At 40.6% G+C, this 21,250-nt stretch overlaps 1 protein-coding gene and 1 long non-coding RNA gene across 6 annotated transcripts in view; one reads left to right on the top strand and one right to left on the bottom strand.

Moving 5' to 3' along the window:
- The first annotated feature begins 22 nt into the window (after positions 1 to 22).
- The window catches only part of LOC100643010 (transcriptional regulator ovo), a 24,550-nt gene continuing 3,322 nt past the window's right edge, over positions 23 to 21,250 (top strand). For 2 of the 5 annotated variants that reach the window (XM_012314465.3, XM_012314469.3), the window contains exons 1-10: positions 23 to 295; positions 405 to 723; positions 15,719 to 16,137; positions 16,549 to 17,020; positions 17,388 to 17,937; positions 18,200 to 18,534; positions 18,706 to 18,935; positions 19,559 to 19,696; positions 19,925 to 20,224; positions 20,975 to 21,133. In XM_012314465.3, coding sequence (XP_012169855.1) covers positions 591 to 723; positions 15,719 to 16,137; positions 16,549 to 17,020; positions 17,388 to 17,937; positions 18,200 to 18,534; positions 18,706 to 18,935; positions 19,559 to 19,696; positions 19,925 to 20,224; positions 20,975 to 21,133 — 2,736 coding nt within the window. In that variant the 5' untranslated portion in view covers positions 23 to 295; positions 405 to 590. The remainder of the gene's footprint in view (positions 296 to 404; positions 724 to 15,718; positions 16,138 to 16,548; positions 17,021 to 17,387; positions 17,938 to 18,199; positions 18,535 to 18,705; positions 18,936 to 19,558; positions 19,697 to 19,924; positions 20,225 to 20,974; positions 21,134 to 21,250) is intronic. The other 3 variants (XM_012314468.3, XM_012314466.3, XM_012314467.3) reach the window with 3 other exon arrangements.
- On the bottom strand, positions 18,486 to 19,113 carry LOC125386143. Its single transcript, XR_007226027.1, has 3 exons — positions 19,054 to 19,113; positions 18,748 to 18,923; positions 18,486 to 18,610 (listed from the first exon to the last, which is right to left on the bottom strand). It is a non-coding gene; the product is annotated as an uncharacterized LOC125386143 (long non-coding RNA).

The following is a 21,250-nucleotide window of genomic DNA, read 5'->3' as shown; positions in this document are numbered from 1 at the left end:
AGGCCCCGACCGAGCGAAGAGCCAACGAAGTTTCAGTTGATCACTAGAGTTCGACCGTTCATGTGTTCTCGCTCAATCTGCGCTCCGTGTCGAAGATAACTGTAAATCCGCGACAAAGAAAGACGAAGTTTTACCTTGGACTAACCGAGAACAGAGAGGCTAATCTATCTCTGGGCTTCGCGATTGGCGTGTATCGTTGTTAATAGTGACTATCGCGGGAACCGAAGTGATCCAAAAATTCGCTGGTTAATATTCAACATATTTCTTTTTCTCGAGGTGGATTTTAATCAGAAGTGTAAGTACGTCTAGCTCGCAACTAGGACCATTGACACCATTGCAAACTTGAAATTTCGTTTTGTAACCAAGTGTAACACTTCGCCGTATATTGCGGTTTTTTTCAACAGAATCAGTGATTACTGATCGTCGCTAGAATTACGTCCTAAGAGACGAGAAGACACTTCGAGAGATACCAGAAGTGATTACTAGTGTGGTTGATGTCTTTGAAGAACGCAACTGTGGCCGACCATGAGAATGGTGGCCTGAAGCCTTAGGGTGAAGTGTCACGTTAACATGCGCTAAGGTTCAGCAGAATGCCGAAAATTTTCTTGATCAAGAATCGATTGCATCAACAACAATTGAGACTATTAGAGGCACACCACGCCGGAAAGAATTCATCGACTAATGGTGCCGAACCTCTCAGTCTCATTGTGAATAAACACCAGTGTAAGTAAACTTCTCTTATTTTAATTAGCTCCTCTTGATGCCGAAAAATGTACAGCTTTCGTTTTAGCTGGAAAAAAATTAAAATCGTTTTAGCAAATTTCATGTATAAAATTCGTCGAGTTAATAATGAAAGATACAAATGTTGAAAATAGAAACGGATGCCAAAATATTTTTATCATGAATATATCATTTTAATACATCACAGCTGCGACATTTCATAAAGTATCTATAGATCTTCTATACATTCCGAGTTGTCAAGTTTTATGACAAATCGATGTCTTTCTAACAGAGATCGCGATGCAAATTTGGACGATGACCTCGCGAGAAATTATAACAATTCCTCCCTGTCGTGATGAATGTCGATCTGCCGAGAAGATTGCGAAGCCGGTTTCGGTAGTTCATTAAAATTCTCGGTTTTCTTCGACTTGGTTAGACTACTTTTTTACACTCGACTCTCTCAAGGAAAAAAAGAAATGCGTGCCCGAGAATATTTTAGGGCAACCCCGCAGGTGCAAATGAGTCGGACGCACAGGTGCCGTTGCAATTTAGGAGTACGTTTGCAAATTTGATTTGCAATGCTATCATTATCTCACGTTTCGTATAACGCGTTATTGTTTCATCGTTGGTCATCTGCATCAACGTTCGAAAACTAGCACCTTTTTTAACTGTTTACAAATTCATATCAAAGACAATTATCAGTTTGTCTTTCCTTATCTAAAAGTTATTCAGCTTGATTTATGTACGAAATGTAATTTTCTTTCAGTAACATATGATTGTCGTATATCTTATGATCAAACCAATAGTAATTATAAAAAATAATCCATCGGTTTAAAAAAGAAACTGAAGCTAAGATCCGATTAATTATTATGGATTTCGTAGCGATCTTATCTCTGTTTTAACGCTTGTCAAACAACAACTTACTCTTTGTAACGGTTATTACCGAAGAACGGTATAATACGTAAACGACATGTACATTTATCGTGCACTGTACGCAATATCATTTCAGCGAACTTTAAATTAAGTAAGAAAATAAATTTTCACGGCGAAATTACACATATACTAAACGAGTGTTATTAAATCGCTCGAGCATTATTTCAAGCAAAACAAACCAATAATGTACACGTGTCACATCCGTAATTTTTATGTGCTATATATATAGAATTTCGTGTTTTAAATATTTCAAGTGCGATATCAATATTGATTTCCAGTTATGTAATTGATTGGAAGACAGGTTAATTGGCTTTTTAGCCTGGGGCGCCTATTCGGTAGCATAACGCGAGATGATAGCCTGACGCGGTTCTTTTACAACGGTATAGTGAGTAGACAGACCGACGAAGTTGGTCCTAAACTGGTTTAGAAAAATGACTCGAACCGGTTCCTCTTTTTCGTCACTCCTTCTTTTTTCTCTCGCATCACGGACACGGTCGGTTGTTTCGAGAGCTGAATGTCGATGGCCTCGTATCGATTATCACGCGCCGCAGGTGCAAATTTACTTTCCGACGACGTTACTCATTAAGCAGCTCGTATATCAATTAAACGTACGAAACCCAGAACGCGTAAGTTTGCCATCCTCAAAGGAACAAGATAAGCGTAACTATCCCTCGATAACCGAAAGAGATCGTAAGGTTCTAGGAACTCGCTGTCAACAGAAACGCTTACTTGCGTTTTTCGATTATTATGCGATAAATCAGACGAAATTATTCGACGTTTATTAGCAACGAGTGCCGTCCTTCGTGCAATTATAAATTTATTTACCGTACATTTGACGAAGACATCAATTTCGCGAAATAACGTGAAAAATCGACGAGATGACATCGACCGATGTAGAGACGTTGACGCGCATTCAATTAATCTGAAATTTGACTTAATTCGGCGCCGCTCGGTAAGAGTTCGATAGCGACACATCGATTTTCTCTTTCATCTTTAATTCAATTGTGCCGTAAAAAATTCATTTTAATGCACTGTATATGGATCGTTAAACGTTGACTCAAAGATTTATCCTTGATAATGCGGAGCAATCGTTACACCTTTGAGCTGGCATCAATGTACCGTTAATCGCTAAAGATAAAGAGACCATTGAATATTAATACGGCTAAAGTCGTCGTACTTAGTAAATTTATTGCGTCTACCCGTTAGATGAGGTTCAATGATTTATCAGAACGACAATCTGTGCTGGAATAGTCTGACGCATTGACGTGACGATGAAAGCACTCGACGCGTATGCAAAACGCGTGCAGAGTTTTTCTAGGCGTATCTTCATATTTACGCATCGCGCAGAGATTTCTATGCTCGACGAATCACTTCCACGTTCGAGCCGGAGACTTTGATGCCCGCATACGCGGGACGTCACTATACTTTTCACGCGCTTCGTCGTAGCATAATTTAACCGTATACTTAACATGCGTATGCTAACATATCATAGTTATCTCATTGATCGAATAATATTCATTCTATATCGATATACAAAATTTTTTTAATTTGTATCCTTCAAATATAAAATCTGAAATTGGTTCCACATCAAAGTATAAATAATATCAAAGGAAATGATCCAAATAAAATTTCAAATAATTTTATCAAATATATTTTAAAATGACGTTGGTTTCTGTTTCTTCTCAGCTGTTACACGCGAATAGACGAAAGATATCGAGTAAAATTTGCGTAATTGGCTGCAAAAAAAGGAACAGGTTCAAGCACGAAGGAAGCATTCATTGAGAACGTAGCTCTTTTTTACGCACGTTTCACTTATTACGGTTCAATTTGGTCACGCAGGCGTTACACGATATTACGCAACGCGTTACAATATGAATTTTCAAGTTTCGCACGGTTCTCGCGCGAATTGCGCAACGTCGGAGCACGGGAACGCTCACGAGTCGATCGTCAATGTCTGTAATTCCACGACGGCCAAGGCGAGCTCCGCGTACCGGTGTTAGAATCTCGTGCCGGGTCGATGGAGAGGGAGTGATAGAAGGACGTGGCCGGTTCGAAGTCGTAAATAGAAAAGCGACCGGAAAAAATCAAACTCTCACATTCCTTGAATCAGAATTCTTATCGAACGTTTTGCTGCTTGGGCTAAGATTTACCGTCGGTTGGGAAACGGACTATAAGCGAAATAGCGCTCGCGAAGAATACAGTTTATGAATGAGCAGCTGCATATTTAAAATTAAACCGAGTTCGATGATTTCTTCATTTCTTAGCAACGCTTTGGATATATTCAGCGAAGAAAATCTCTTGCTCTTTTTTCAGAACTACAATGAATGTTGCTTTATATGAACTGATTGTAAGACAAGTAATTTATATCATTGGATTTCATTCATTCTCCTTACTCGTTATGATGTTTTACTCATATAATAGAAGCTGTTCAGGTTTAGGTAAATAGATTCAACCAGTAAAATCAAATGTTACGAGTACCAGATCGGTTACTATTTCCTTGAAATAATCAACGTATATACATATAAACAGAGTTCTACGGTATTAGGTTAATTTAGTTTGTTTTGTGTTAGTTCGAAAAGTCTCGAGTCAATACGTTAAATAGATAGTACTACCAATTGTTTTATTCAGTTTAGAACACGCATCCTATTTAGATGTTAGCCGCAAACTGCGTCACAAGTTGCCGTACTATCACCGTGTGCGAGGAATGTGTTAAATTCGACGCGATGAATACGAATACTGGCGACGAGCATAACAAAACATTGCCCTTAAAGTAGAATTGTAAATCGAAAGGTATATCGGTATGATTTAACCAACTATCCGAAGGTCGGGGAATAGAGAACAGTTTCGACGAGACGTATGAATTTTGTTTCACCATGCTGAACGAGATTCGCAAAATATACCATTTAAAATCGTGTCGCTTTCCAAAGCTAGCGTATGCAGAGTGGTGTGCGACTAGACGAACACACCAGTCAGAGGCGACGTTCGGCTGTCGTTGACACGTAGGGTAATCGCACACCTGTGCCAAAGACTAGTACACCAGGATGTGCAGTCATTGTGACGAATTACAATGCACTGCTCGCGGTGTTCATCGTGCGTGCATTTCGAGGCACGCGCGTATGCGTGTATTAGTATATGGGTATCAAAGGTACGGGTTTCCTCTAGCGATGGCAATGACAACCGGGCGAAAAACATATCAGCTCTTCGCCTCTTCTAATTACTCGAAGTACTACCACTTATACAATGTACGCGTCCATTTCGTTCGTTTATTTCGATGAAAAATCTAAAATATCTCGTAAAGAATGAAGCATTATCGCGTACGTATATTTTAATTAATCGAAACCGGGCAGCTGAATGAGTAACAGAAATCATTGAAGGACAGCTAAATGATATTTTAAGAGGGGATGATTTAACGACGAAGGTAAATGTCGCGATAAGGAACATCGGTTGGCTTTAAAACGACACAGCGTGGACCTGTGGCCGCGCGGAAAACAGGTTCAGCTCGCGGTCGAAAGCAGTGTAAGCAGGTAGAAGACAGAACTTGGCTACGTCGTCTGGTTGCTGCACACACGCGCTACTCACCTGTTCACAGACGTTGCACGCATACTTAGCTACGGTCGCCGCACAGAACAGCCGTATTAACGACTACCGACCCGCGGAGGCTAATGGCGCAAGAGGGCCGTGACCGAAATTCTTTCGAAGCAAAGGGGCCAAGTGCAGAAAACGCTCAGCTCGATAAATCTGTTGCGACCGCCACCGAGTCCTTGCAAGAACGCGCGCTACCACCACCTCTCCTCTGATTTTCTCTTCGAGTTCGCGATCATTCTCCAACTATTTAGATAATGTTTAACTTCCTTGGAGGTTTATTTTTTTCTCAAGGCAGATGCACCGTTGCACCTGTAACCAGCCAGTTTCTCCAACACTTTCGTTTGTTTTCGATCTACGCGCAATGCTGTTTCTACTTTATTTCTTCTTTTTTTTTCGTATTAAACGAACATCTTCTTCATCCCCTTTTACTTTTTCTTCTTCTTTTTTCTTATTTTGCATGGCTATTCGATATCTTCTCTTTTTAAAAGACTAAAACTGTTATGAATCAATGATTCAGTCAATTTGAATCGAAACGATTGTTTGCTGCTAATATAATACTTGCTTTGAAGCAAGATACAAAACGATGAGAAACCGCAAAAAACAAGCAGGTGTATCGTTGAAAAAAGTGGTGAGAGTTTCGGCTGAAGCGTGAATTTCTCTTTTTTCTCCGTTCATTTCCATCCACAATTGAAAAAAGCTCCACGAGTCAGAGGAATCGGCTTGCATTCGCGACGCGTGTTATTACGCTCGGCGAACACTGTAATTAGGAAGCCGCGGCGCGTCGACTTGGTCGCGATCTGCCGACATCGTGAACACACCAGCATACGTAACGTCTTATTCAAAGATCATTATTCTAGCTAATATTCGAGCTGATAAACATGAAACGACATGAATGAAAATTCAACAGCTAATATCCATGGTTTTCAAAGTTTTTCTGCCGCTCTACAAATTTTGAAGTAGCCATTCGCAAGGGAAAAGCTGAAGCAGGTATCATTAATCATCGTTGCAACTTCAATTACGGTTAATCTAAATTAGAAATCTAAGTGAATCTGATCACGAGATTTATCGCCTAATCGCCGTGTTATATACATCTCTTGAATAGATTTAGAGCGATTTCAGATCTTTCAAATTTTTCCGAATCTTTTCCAATTTTCTCGCAAGATATTCGAATAATCGGTTATCCAGATCCTCCTGGAGCGCCCGAAAAAGATGTTTCAACCAAGAATAAGTTTCGAAATTATAAAAAAAATCTATAAAAAAATATTTTGAACCGTCAATGTGTTCGCCGAATATTTTATGCAAAAACATTAAACCCGATACGAAAGACGCAAAGTCGCAGCGTGGCTTCATTGGCTACGATTTTGCTATGATCATTGCTGAATAGTGACGGCAAGGAAAAAGGAGGGAAAATTTTCCTCGTTGGTGTTGAAACTACCGTCCGCGTTCGTTTAATCGTGTGCCAGTATCGTACCGGTTTTTCCTGCGCATTTCCTGCAGAATGCAACGAGAGGTGGGACGCGCCGATTACGTTTCCGTATGTGCAACGAATGTCAAGGCTCAGCGTAGGTCTCGAAAACACGTTCTACTCGTTCTCCATCGTTCTGTGTTCGCCACGCTCATCACATCAATCAATAGAAAATGACTAAAAAAAGAAAAAAGAGAAAAGGAACACGGTAGATAGGAGAAACACTTTAGACTGTTTGTATCTGTAATTGTGATTTGCGGTATCGAATCTTTTCATTTTTTCAATGCACACAGAGTGCATAATAATCGTACATAATATTGTGCTAAAAATTCCACTGTTCAAGCCTATAACATTGAGTAGAACTTTTTACCTATCTGAACCCGTTGGAATAAACAGCATATATAGATAATAGAGGTTCACCAATTTCGCTCTTTGAGAATGATAAGAGTTTACGTTCAAACAACGATCCAATAGTCAGGAGTTCGTTTAACCGTGCATTAGCTAAGATTTCGTCTCAATATAATAAAATTTCGTTATGTGAACATCACTTACTTAAATGAGTTTTCAGTATAACCGATTAAACGCGTTTGCTCTTGAATCCACTTATCCCAACATAAGTTTCTAGCAATGTTCACGAAAAATTATAGATATTGGAGAGACTAGGTTAGACCCTACATTATAAACTCCACCGATATAAACTGCTTGTCTTACAAGTTCTTATAAACAAAGTTTTACTCTCATTATTTTATTACTTAAATTACTATAGTAGAATTTCAAGCATAACTTAACTGGACAACAAAGGAACTATGAAGTTTCTGGCGTCTATAAAAACACTACATTCGTCGTAACCTTCGTCGAACGTTAGCGCTTTGTACAGTCGTACAAAGTCGACTCTAGGTCGAACTTTTATTTGATGTTTATATTTCGTACTTATCATTTTGTCAGTTCGCACTTGCCGTATGACTGTTATGGTAAGATTGCCATGCCACGTCAAATATGCCGCACGAACAATAAAAATATTTCATCGAGATTATTTCAACTTCACCGGTCTCATCGACAGCGCAACGCGTAGTGAGACCTCGGTGCTCTGTCGAAAGAATTGCCTGTGCATCCAGTAGTAGTTGCATCTCTCGTCGCAACTTTTCATCAAGCGACGAGACCAAGCGCGGAAGATAGTCTGCCTTGATCTTCCGTTGCGCGCCTCTAGAAAGACGTTGTTCGCGAGAGTAGAGTCGCGTTAGAAGGAGGGAGGCCACGGTCGGAGAAGAATTAACGGACAACAGGAGGAGGGACAGCGTGCACGGTTCCATTACGTAAGACAACCGTGTAGCTGCGTGTACAGTGTCACCTTGCTGTTCGCGATGCTTCGACCCACGCACAGTACCGCTACGCAAATGCTACGCAGATACGGTGCAGCTAGTCTCCTCTGTCCACACTGACGCTCCTCCTTCGACTTTTCTTTTCACGTCTTGTCATATACTTCGCGAAGTTTAAGCCAACGGAACCGATTCTTTGCGGGGGATTAGGCACGTAATATCAAAATACACGCGTGTTCAATAAGGCGCTCCGTTCGTTGAAAAATAAGGGTACGATCATTGATTTTGTTTTCAAAATGTTCAACTCTGGAACTTTAACGTTATTCAATAGTATTTTCTTTTTCGTAGTTTAGCATTTGTAAATATAACGATGCAGTTCGTTTCAAAGAGATTTCGTAATGGCATTCTTCTTTTTGAAACTTCGAAATATTCAACTTTGGAAAATTGATAATTATTTCATAAAATTTTCTCCCATATAATTTGAGTTTCCAATACATAGAAGAATTACAGTAAGTTATCGATCTTCCTAACAGTTATTAGAAACACATATAGATTAATCGAGATCCAGACTTGTAAAATTATACGATGGAGGGAACAAGCGTGACAATAAAATATCATGACTTATACATAGTATATTGGACTTATTTGAATTGTATGAGTTTCTGGAAATTCTAGACGCTGCTCGCAATCTCGAAGCTGTCAACGTGACTCGGCTGATATTTCCACAACTCCACGATATATACATATATAAGACGTTAATAAATAATCAACATTTTTTCCCAGGCTCTCCAAGCGTCGGATATACTGTATATAAAATTTGCTTATATGCTTACTCTTATTTATTTAGCTGATCTATCACTGACACGTTCTTTGAACAATTGTCAGACAACGCGGGCATTTCTCGAGAAGAATTCTTAAACAAGGAGCTCCATCTTCGAGTTGCCGCTTTTTTTTCGCAGATTCACTTTAACTAAGTGGGAGTCCAGTTTCGTTCCCCGGCCACCAGATTACGAATATTAGAACGTTTTACATATTTTTCCTACATATTTTAGGTGCAGATACTTTCCAAAGCCAGTTAATACGATTTTAATGCGTAACATCGTTTAACTTTAAACGATGTGCCAGAAAGAGTTTTAAAATAGGGTCTTCTTAATGATACGACACGTGATTCATAAAATATGCAGAGCTTCCATAATTAACACAAATCCCTGTGTACATTTTTATGGGCTCTGCGATTATTACGAATAAAAACGGTACACGAATTATTGCATTTTACGCGGCTCTTAATTATAATAATAATTAATCCCTTGCGGACGAGTACCGGTATATAGCCACCCGTATCTGTTCACAGTTCCGAGTACTTATTTTGAGGTGTCTGGCATACTTCTATTTTTCTGAGCGATAATCTTATGCGTATTTACGCATGGGTATAGTAAACTAAACAGTAATAACTTTTTGATGAAAGAAAACTATACGTTTAACGTAAACTCGCAATGTAGGATGATGGTCGAGTCAGGACGAATTTCAGTCTTTCAATGGCATTACCAGACGAATCAGCAAGCTTTTTATATATTTTATATATTTTTTATAATACCTTATACACGATGCTTAAAAAATCCAGAAAGCACATGTTCGATAATAATAGTACAAATATTATTTTGAACCTGACAGAATAGAACACAACGACAGTGCTTCAGATAGTGAAAATGAACTCCGTTGAACAAGAATACACAACAGAAATAGTGACAGTGATGAACTAAATTTTGAAAAAAATACTACAAGTTTCAACAACGAAGAACGCAATCGTTCAGCGTATATATTTTCTCAACTGCGCGCACCAGTACCTCTCGTCCACAACGACGCTCGCTCGTCCAGCGGACCCGTCCGCAAAGGGTTAAGAACGATACACGCTTTATCCCTTGATCATCGTGATAACCAACTGACATTGATTCGATGCAAATGTCACATCGGAACAATGTCGATCATATTATTATTGGCGATGCGCATTCTTTACAATAGTCACGCCTTATTGCTCGTGTACGTGTGTTGAGCATGAGTTTACTGCCGAGTTTGCACTTCACGTCTGGATCTGATTCTTCCATTTGATTTTTTTCCCCATTTTAATCCCCCATAAGCATGACCTGGATTATTTATAGACTCCACGAAGTTATGTAATTGTGATAGTCCTAGTTATAGTTATCTGACGTGAACAATTACTGTTATTTGTGGTACCTTTGATCAAATTCTCTATCGTTCGATTGGGCAAAGCTTGACATATATATGTATATATATGTATATATATATATACATATTGTAATATGTATATATATATATATATATATATATATATACATATTACAAAGGTTGCTATTTACAAGTTAAAATAGCCGAATCATGATGTACATGTTACTTTTCGCTGAATGAATTTGATTTTGATCAAATTACTCAACAAATCAATCAAAATCACAAGCGCAAAAATTATTTTCCCCGAAGGAAGGAGTAAAGCGATTTCATCGAACGCTCTGTATGTAATTACTTCTGATTTACCGCAATAGTCAGATTCGCGACCGATAAAACGAATCTAGCAGTCGTCCCGAACGAGCCTCGGAGTAATGCAAAATTTGCACTGTGAATCGATTACAAATCTTTAATGGTACGCTTTCGAGACACAAACGCACCAGTTGGTTGGAATGGCTGAAAAGTACCGAAGCGAGAGATCAACCAGTGAAAGACAAAATTAGCGCATTGTTTGGGCCGTCTGTGTATCCGCGTGAACGCGAATAAACGATGGCGTGTAAGCGGTGAAGGTTCGTAGCTCCGCGGGTAGCCAAAAGGAAAGGAAAGGAAAAACTGGAGAAAAAAAAAGGATTTAAGGGAGTGGTCGGAGCGTAAGTAGGTCGACTAAGTCGAGGCATTCGATGGAGCAGACAACAACCAGCCACGAAGCTGCCGCCAGGCCAATAGCTGACAAGACAGAAGCTTCTCCCGCCAGAATATCCAATTTGCCTCTTTTTCTCTCTGATCATGAACTTCGTGTTCGTATGATTCCTATAGGGTTTCGACGAAGAACAATCGTTCTCTTCCTCTCCAGATCTTAGATCTATATATACATAGATGTTGTAGAGTTTTTCTATACAATCCTCATAATGCTGCAATCAATGATAATGTGATATACAGATATTATCGACGATAGAAGGGATCGCTGCAGGAATATATAATTTCATCTTCTAGTCATTTTTCTTTTTGGTATTCCAATTTGATATAAATTCTTCAATATTAGTAATAATATCTGCATTTTCTTCCATCTCTTCGTTGCCTCAAGACTTTCAATCGGAAAAAGATGAAATAGCGTTACGCTTGCGTCGTTTTTTAAGAAAAAAACTGTACAGTCGTGTTTCGTCGTATTTCAAACGTAGGCTACGATTTAAATACACGATGCAACTACTAATGCTCAAGACGTTGTATTTTTCGCTACGACAGCGCGAACCGAAGAAATAAAATGCGAGTCATTAAAAGGCGATAGATAAACGACCGGAGGAAAAAAGCAAACGCGACGTCATTGCGTTCGTCATTGGAGACTCTTCAACCCGTTACTTTTTAACGTTGAGCACCGTGAGGTTCGGTCGAACGTTCTCGCTCGCCTTGGACCATATCTTTATAGCGATCGAGTTCGCGGAGCCTCATTTAAAATGGAACTGTCTATGCGGTGCGCCGGCTCAAGCTGAAACATTATTATCATAGTATCTCTGTTGTATCTTCTGGCTTCTGTAACGAGGAAAACCCGTCAACTACGCGACAAAATCACCAGCGGTACGGGAATCGGAATTTATAGTAGGAGATTAAGCGACGATATCGTAAACCGCGCGGTCCCGCGCGCGATGCCGTTTACAATGACGCATACTCAATGTTACGCGATCTCCTGACGTTGATTTCAACTTTTCTACAATGCACTTGCTCCTCGTTGACTGTCGCTTCGTCTTCTTCGTGACACAGCTATCTCTGATGACAGTAGCGACATTGGTCGTAATCCAGTACTTTCGTGAGATTTAGCCCAGAAGTTTCCTATAATTGGGAGATTAAAAGGGAAGAAAGACGAATCAATGGTGATTAGGTCGGTTTTGATCTTCGCGATTATAAATGTGATTTATTTCTCACGGGAATGATAGAATCTATAAAACCCAAAGGATCTTTTCTGTCTGTGATAAAACTTGAAAAGTACTCGTTCCAATGTTGTAATCTGTTACACCGTTTACTAATGTATTATTTGACACATACCACAACGTTACCTTGTACAAACTACACGACGAAATAATCTCTCTGTGATAGAACGAGCACGGCGCGAGTTTCGCGTTAGATTTCGATCGTTTAAAATTACATGGTAGAGAGACATATAGAGAACGTTAGTTTAATATAGAACGAACGTTACGAGGGTGTTGCGTACGGTCAAGGCTTGAACAGCTATCAGATCTTTCTCGTTCACCGAGAGACCGTTCGGTCTTTCAAGACTCCCAACCGGTCAGATCTCCCCCCTCATTCTCTCTTTTTCTTCTTTTCTTTCTCTCTCTCTCCCTCTTTCTTTCTTCGATCTTCGACTCTCGATAAGGACTCGAGGCGACTGGATCCTCGGTACAGCTAAATTGCTCGAAAACTCGCAACGCGGACAATCGAATGGGCATCGCTAGTCTCTCGGCAGGGAGCTGCTCGTTCCTGCCGAGGCAGACTCGAAGTACCGGTTCTTGTTTCTTCTTCTCGCTCTCTCGTGGCCTCCCTTTCTTCTTCTCTGTCCAGACGGAAGAGTAGAAGGAGGGAAAGAGAAGGATAGAGAATTGCTTGGAGGAGGGAAGACGCGACTGGAAGAAAAAGATCGGTACGCCGGTCACGAAGCTCGCGCAGGTATTTATAGCACGGCCCCGGACCTGTTCGAGGGATTTGGTCGGAGGATCTCACGTACACGGGCCGATTCTGTTTGAAGGTTGCTCAACCGCGAACAGAACCCGCCATTTTGGTTCCTCTCTACCGCGGACCCGTTGTTACCTTCGACTTGGAGGTGTGACGCAACCGCTTGCGTAAAGACGCGTCGTTAGAAGCATTCTCTAAACGTTTGACCCACCGTCTCTATAGAACCATGAAATCTCCGCTCGTAGAAACGCGTTTCGCCCCAGGGACGGAGCTGTCGCGATCGCTGCTGGTAGCGCTGGAACGAAGGACGTTCAAAATCCTAATGATGATGACAGGTGTCATGTACTGTATGGAAATATCGAAGATCGGTTCTGATTGATAGCAGACTATTACGACGTTGAAGACATTGAAGACGTTGAAGAAGTGATGAATTAAGTAGCAATGAAAATTGAGATTGCTAGCGAAACGAGAGTTCCTTTCCCGAGTTTTTTTTCCTGAAATCCTCACCTCTTACGAGATACGTACATAGCTCTTCGAGCATTTCGATTCGGTTGTGGTATTTCAGTTTTTAAATCGTCCATTTCATTTCATATTTAATTAACTTTTAACTTTGTTCTCCGCCGTATTACATTTCTACGATATGAAGAGATACAACGAGATTTGTATTATAATTAAGGTAAAGTACGCACGCATGGATCGTTTTCTGAAAAATAGCGGTAGACTGACTCATATCACTAAGATTGTCAGTCGTAAACGAGAAAAAACTTTTTCCATGTTCGAATCGATAGTCGAAAGCGCGATCAAAGTTAAAAAAGCGCAGAGCGGAAAAGGCTTTCCTCGTCGCTGGCCCCATATAGACGGCGCGCACGTGCTCACAAAAAGTAGCGTGTCCTCGCGACTGGTTTCCTGGTTTCCGCTCGAATGGCTTCGTTGGCCGACACGATGTCCTCGTGCTCCATTCGCGAAACACAGTCGGTGTCAAAGTCAAGAGAACGCAGACCCAAGCGGATCCCGGTAATAGAGAGAAATTACGAATCCGACTCTACAGCCAGATGCCTCAGCCCCGGCCCGACCGATCAAGCGATCCGAGACTGCGTGTAATTGCCTCTCAGACTGTCCTTGAAGGGCGCTCCTCCTGTTCGCGTTTGTCCGCCGTAAATATCATTGTCGAACGATGGAAAGTTGCACGCCGTTGCAATCGCGTAGCTTACTCGCTTTACTTGTACTCGCAAGGTTATCGTTATTTTATATTCAAGAGCGTCGTTCGATCGGGTAATGCGTGTAGCTGTAACACGAGCTTGAACAAGGTAGCGTATGTGGAAGAGATAACCGTAAGGCGAAATAGATCGTAGACGTTGGTAGAAATAGCGTAAGCCAGTAAATTTCGAATCGGTCGACTTTCAATGTCGATCGTAGTCTTACCAATTGCTATGTAAACTTTGTAAGTGATACGGAAGACGTATTGCAAATACGTTGTAGTGTGCTTCTCTCTTCGCACATTTCTCTTTAACCATTGAATTTTTCCAATATATTCTCGTACAATTTTTCATACGGTTCATTCTTTCTTCGTATTTTTTATGAGGCAAATTAACATGTTGACTCAGTGACCGATATTCAGGGTTTTCTGTGTGAGGTGGCGCTCGAATGCACGGTCTATTTCGTGGGGCGGCGCAGCGTCATATTAGACTGTTCAACACGATCGCAATTTTTAACTTTATGCTAGCTATTTCCAAAAATCATAGGTGTGTTATTTTTCAGGGGAAAAATTATTGATCAACTTTTAAGTTCAGTGAATCCCCACAGAGAAGAAATGCCAAGTGAAAATAAAGTACTGCCCAAAAAACATTCATATTTTCTACAGTCGTACCAAGGGCCCGCGAGTAAAACGAGACAACGATGTAAACAATGTTATAAACGCATTTCTAGAGTAAAAGGTAGAGAGTATGCTACGAATAAAATCAAAAAAGTAACAACATATTATGATCGTTGTAGATATTATCGTTGAGATATATCGTATATCGTTGAGATAAAATAACATAAACCTATTTTGTACTACCTATTTTGTGAAATATAAGTGAAATACACTGTGATGCACGTTGCCTCAAGAAACAGACTCGTGTGACCCACAGGCTATACATGTCGTCTCACGGGACAGACTCGCGTGACCCATCGGTGATGCACGCTGACATCAACATGTTAAACGGTTGATAGGATTTAACGCCCGTCACCGTTCATGAGAGAAGCGGTTTTTCGAATGAGTTTTAATGGTAGCTAGGGCTATATCGTGTGCGAAACAACGTTGCTGCTCGAGGACGAATTACGAGGCAGTGCGTGAAGGACGCACAGAAAGAGAGTATAGCATACGGTACCTACGAACCTCCTCAAGGTTGCTCGTAAATTCAACCATCCTGACTCCACGACGACGAGAGCCCATATTATAACCGTATGCTCATTACTTATTCCAGACGCACCAAGCATTAAAATTTTGTCGCCAACTGAGCCGAACTAAATTTGCGAATTTTAATCATCGAGCAGTCTTCTCTCTCAACGACGATCGACCTACGACGAATGAATTTATCAAGAATGTTTAAAACAAAAAAAATCGGCTTTTAGAGCTAAAGCTTCATATCATCCTGTTATCCTTTTAATTGTTTTTTCTTTTTTTTGATTCATCCGATCATGATGATGCATCAAGATACTCCAAAAATAATCCAATAATCCAAACATAATACGGCTGCAACAAAAACACTCGGAACGGGAATATTATGTAAACATAAGAATATTCGATTGAACGATACAGATCGCGAGAAAACAGACGATGATCGAGCAACGACCCCGGAATCATTACGCAGCACCAGTCCAGCTTCTTCTCCACCGCCACAATGGCAATCGAGTACTCCAACCGATACACCGCCGCGTCGATTCATCTCGAGTATTCTCGGCGGAGACGTACCATACGGGAGCAGAGGACACGTACTGACTAGGGCAGAACGTAAGGAATATAACAGCCCACCAATAGTCCCCTCCTCTAGCGATGCTACTCAATTTCTCTCGAAATCGGAGAAGCTGGTGCTACCCAGACCCGACACTCCTCCAAAAACGCCAAGAGTCGAACCACCGACTAGAGTGTCAGTCATTCAGAGGGTGCCTTCACAAGGTCAGTCAACATCTAGGAGGGAGGATAAAATTGAGGTGCCACAAGTTCACGAACCGGAACAGGTATCTTCATCATGTTTCACTTGACAGTGAATTTTTAATCGCTTGAATTTCTTCCATGCTACCTTACTATGGCCTGTGTTAACAAACACGCTCTTCTCTCTACTCTATCTCTAAAATAGTCAACTGTCAGTGGTACCAGGAAAGTTATGGTACTCTGCACATCTATAAAGATCTTCCCATATTCATAAAAAAAAAAAAAAAAGTGTAATAACTCGACCAAAAATAACTTAAACAATGTAGAAGGTGTTGGTTGAATGCATCTTTAAACGATTACTCGTTTGTTATTCATAGAGGCGGGAAAGAGGACGCTCCTATCTATTTATTTCACGCATACATATACTAATTAATTCTGGTGTAACCACCTGCGAAAATCTATCCTGATAGCTAATACAGAGGACTTATTTTTTGCAGGAACAGCCAATCGATTACGCCGTGCCGAAGAGAAAGGAAGAGGACGAGGAGCGAGGTCGTGAAGGAGCAAAAGTATCGCGCGCGATCGGCAATTCAATTGCTAGGCCTCTTCTAGCTATGAGATTATCTGGTCCTCAGGTAGTTCACGCAGCAGCAGGTCACGGAAGATCTTCAACTTCTGGTAGCAGCGGAAGTTCCGGTTCTAGCAACGGGTCTAGCAACTCTGGTAGTTCCTCTTCTTCGAATTCAGGCGGAAGTGGTAGCTACTGCGGAGGCGGGGCAGTCACAGGTGGTAGTGGAGGCGGTGGAGCTGTAGGCGGAGGTGCTGGAGGTGGAATGAATCCTGGTGGAAACGGCCGCGGAAATTACGGTCCGAGTTCGCCACCCACTGGCTCTTTACCTCCCTTCTACGAGTCGCTCAAGGGCGGGAATAATCTGGCGAACTTCGCAAATCAGTACAACAGTACTCAAGGTATGATAGCTAATAATGGTTACCAAAGATATCTGGATAAGTGGTATTGTATTTATTATATATTTACATACTGATTAATTAGTAATATTTTCATATGACTTCAAAAACATGATATATTAAAAAATAAGAATGTATGCAACATTTTTTTTCTAGTCACTGTATAATATATAAAATATCCAAAACGAAATATTCATTCCTTATGTATAATAACTAGGAGATGATATAAATCTTCCCTTAGGTATAATTTCTTTAGTTGTATTCATAAAATTATGAATACACAAATATTCGCAGTATATTACTAATCTATAAATAAGCTATAGTATACTATAAATCAATTACTAATATATGAATAAAATGATTGTCTCAGGAAACGGATATCTGACACCATCACCGGCGGTAGGAATGGACTGCGACGCAGGACAGCAAGACATGAACTCGCAGCATTCTCAGTATAATGCTCAAGATGGCAAGCAATACTCTCTTCTACAGAATGTATGCGCATCTTATGGTTTGACACTGAAAGAGGAGGAAGATCTATCAGCATACAAAATACAAGCAAACGATTTGCTATCGGGACAGTATGGCGCCTATGATATGACCGACACAGGAATGATGGTAGACATGGTGACGGGCGCCGTTGTAGATCCCCTTCAGTTCACCGCTACCTTGACCTTCAACTCACCCTCGGATCATACCGCTCTTCTTGAGAGTCTGAGCGACGCTGCCGATCTGTTTCTACCAAGGCTACCAGCTGAGGATGGTAGCAATGATCTTCTGGAAGAATCTTTGCACTCGCCAGCTTCGGCTGGAAGTGGAATCGGCCAGGACGGCGGGCAAATGACCACTCCCGTAGAACCGAGCGTCGATCCTTTCCCAGAGCACAGCATGGCCTTAACCAGAGGCTTCGACACGTCGAGGTAAGTGCTTGTGAACAATCCTTTACTCGGAATCGAGTTGCTTTCGATGTTCGCACGCGATACGCCTCTCTAACGTTTGTGAATGTCACGTGTTCTGTTGCATTGGAAATCGAGAGTGCTCTTTGAACTGGACATTGAATCGTAAGAAAAAGTTGAAAATTCGCACTATTAAAAAGGATTCCGAGGAACCAAATGAGATGCACTCGAAAGTTGTTCGTCGACCGTCGTAAAATAATACAAACAAACAACCATCTCTGTTCAGGAGCAGCTACACAGCAGTTCCTCAACATTTCAGTTCGAAATTAGGGCTGACCTACGCTACAGCAGAGTCAAGTTATCAGCCCATCTCCAAGGAACGCCCGGAGCTCGCGCTTCACATTAATCAGAACCACCAACACCAATCAGAACCGCAGCTGCAACAGCTACAGATACAGGTGCAGTTGCAACAACACCAACAGCACCAACACCAGCACCAGCAGCACCAGCAGCATCAGCAGCAGCAACCGCCGCCGCAGCAGCAGCAAGCCACAACGACCTCTTCTCATCAACAGCAACACCAAGGATTGTTGAGTCCAGGATTAAGTTTTACCGGTAGCGGTTAGTGTTTATATCGCCTCTTTCCCTTTCATTCTTCGTAAAACAGCTTGTACAAATATCCTACACTCAAAATATCCTAGAATAAAATAAAGAACCTACATCTACTGTAACCATAGCTTTACTATAATGTATTCAAGGATAAAGTTAAGCGTTTGATACTATTGATGTTAGGTTTGGAATTAGACTCTGGTAGTAGCGTTGGTGGGAGCTTACCAAGCCCAGGAGCAGCTAGCTGTTCTTTGGACGCCGCCTCGACTAGCACATCGCCATCCTGTGCTCTGATGGAACACGCACCAAGCCCGGCGGCTACGGTGTCCTCTGCGTCGGTAAATACCGTGCAACCGACTGGCCCTGTCGGAGAACCACCGCTGACGCAACGGGTCGGTGTACTGCAACAAAGGGTAAGCACCCGAAATTGATCCAGGCAAAAGCATACTTCTTGTTTACGAACTTGAATACGGTTAAGAGTATCTGTATGGCATTGTTGCTGGATCTGAAAGCCCGCCTTTTCTTTCTCACCTTTCTCTCCTTACTGTCTTTTGTCTCTTCTTATATTTCAGCTTTCTTGCTTCCTTCTTTCTTCTCCTTTTTGCTACTCCCTTCTTTCTTTTCTTCCTCCTTGTTTCCTTCTTTCTTCTCTTTCTTGAAATCGACCACATGTATTTATATTAAATGTATCATCTCGTTAATTTCACAATTAATTGAATTCTTTGTCACGATACAATTTTTGTGGCTTGAAAAGATATAACTTTTTATAATAAACACAGGACGCTATTCTATGAAAACTAGCAAGGGACAGACTGTTTCAAAATGCTTAAACACTGCCATATAAATAATTAAAAGCTTCAAAACGATACTTGTTTGTAGAATATTTGGCTTCGTTCAATTCAAACGCATCAAAGTTTGCGCGATAGCACAATTATGCAATGCCAATCAAATAGAGTGCTTCATCCGTTACCGATTGAGTTACAAAATAATAGATTAGATGGGTTAATAGATAAAACTAATCGTGATTTTGTTACAGCTTGGTCTTCCTGGTGACTGTCAATTGGAGTTTGTAAATGGCGGCCATGGAATTAAAAATCCTCTGGCGATCGAGGGTCAGAGACAGGCTGCGGCTACTCGCGAGGAAGAGAGAGCAGCTCGACCTCCGCCTGGCAAGGTAAACGTCATTCTTTGATGTTTTTCTTCACCATATATCGCATATTTTATTAAGATTTGCATTCCTCAGACTGTAGATTTAGTACTTTACACACCTAGATCCCAGTTTCTGATTACCGTTCCAGTTTTGTCGTTGTTACATATTTCATGCGTTTGATATGTATTTCACAACATGAAGAATGACACGAAGAATATTTTTAATAAATGAAGAAAATTCGTTGATTTTCAGGATGACGATCCGAATCGTTTCACGTGTCGCGTGTGCACCAAGAATTTCAGCTTGCAAAGACTTTTGAATCGTCACATGAAATGCCACAGCGACGTAAAACGTTATTTATGCACATTCTGTGGCAAGGGTTTCAATGACACGTTCGATTTGAAGAGGCACACCAGGACACACACCGGTGTTCGTCCGTACAAGTGTAATCTCTGCGAAAAGAGCTTCACGCAGAGGTGCTCTTTGGAAAGTCACTGCCTTAAGGTTCACGGTGTTCAACATCAATACGCATATAAGGAACGTCGCACAAAGGTAAGGTTCAAAATTCAATCAACATACAATAATATCGTATACATTTTTCTGAGTCACGACGATCTTGTATAATAGTAAATCACTTGACATAATTATAAAAAAATAGTTTCTCTTGACGTTATCTAATAAAGAAACGCGTGGTTGAATTTGTAATAAAAATATATATCGAAGTAAGCATAAGTATAAGTATAAGTATAAGTATAAATAACTTATTTATACTTATACAGGTATAGTGTATGCTGATCCAGATCCTTACTCTAGCAGTGTTAGGTTACATTTGAGAGCGATAGAAAACACTTTGGTACATTTACAGCAAAGGATATTACCAACAAAATTAACCTTGGTGTGTAACTGTAGCCGAAAGTTACAAGAGACAACAATAATAATCTACTTATAGCACTTTTGTTTCTAGACCTTGTAACCCAAAACAACATTCATATTCATAGGCACAATAATATAGACCTTTCCTTTATTTAATTTTTTTTTTTTTCTCTCTTTACTAAATTCTATTTTCTTCTTAACGACGATATTCCAGTAACGGTCATATAAAAGAAAAGATGTAGAGTTTTCCTAGAAGTAATTACAATCAACAGTTTTAAAAATTCCGCAATTTATATAGCTTGAGCTTTTATCAAAGAGGATATCCAAAAACACATAAGAAGGCGGCGATATAACACCAATTTCTGGATATAACATTGTAAGATTAAATGGATATTAATTAATGCCTTTATTTCTGTTCATTTCATTCAGGTATACGTATGCGAAGAATGCGGTCACACAACGCAGGAGCCGGAGGTCCATTACCTACATCTGAAAGATAAACACCCATACAGCCCAGCTTTGTTGAAGTTCTATGATAAGCGACATTTCAAATTCACCAACAGCAATTTTGCCAACATGTTGCTCCAGGTGCGCAGATAGACTCCAATTAGAGTACAGTATGACTGTTTAAAATGTCATATAAATAATAGAAAAAGAAACAATAATAAGAGGTAACGAGAACGTGATCGGTAATCGTTTAATTTT

Source organism: Bombus terrestris, chromosome 12 (genome assembly GCF_910591885.1).
Source record: "Bombus terrestris chromosome 12, iyBomTerr1.2, whole genome shotgun sequence".
Classification (NCBI taxonomy): Eukaryota; Metazoa; Arthropoda; class Insecta; order Hymenoptera; family Apidae; genus Bombus; species Bombus terrestris.
The sequence above is the reverse complement of the archived record's forward strand: the minus strand, read 5'-3'. Positions and strand labels throughout refer to the sequence as shown.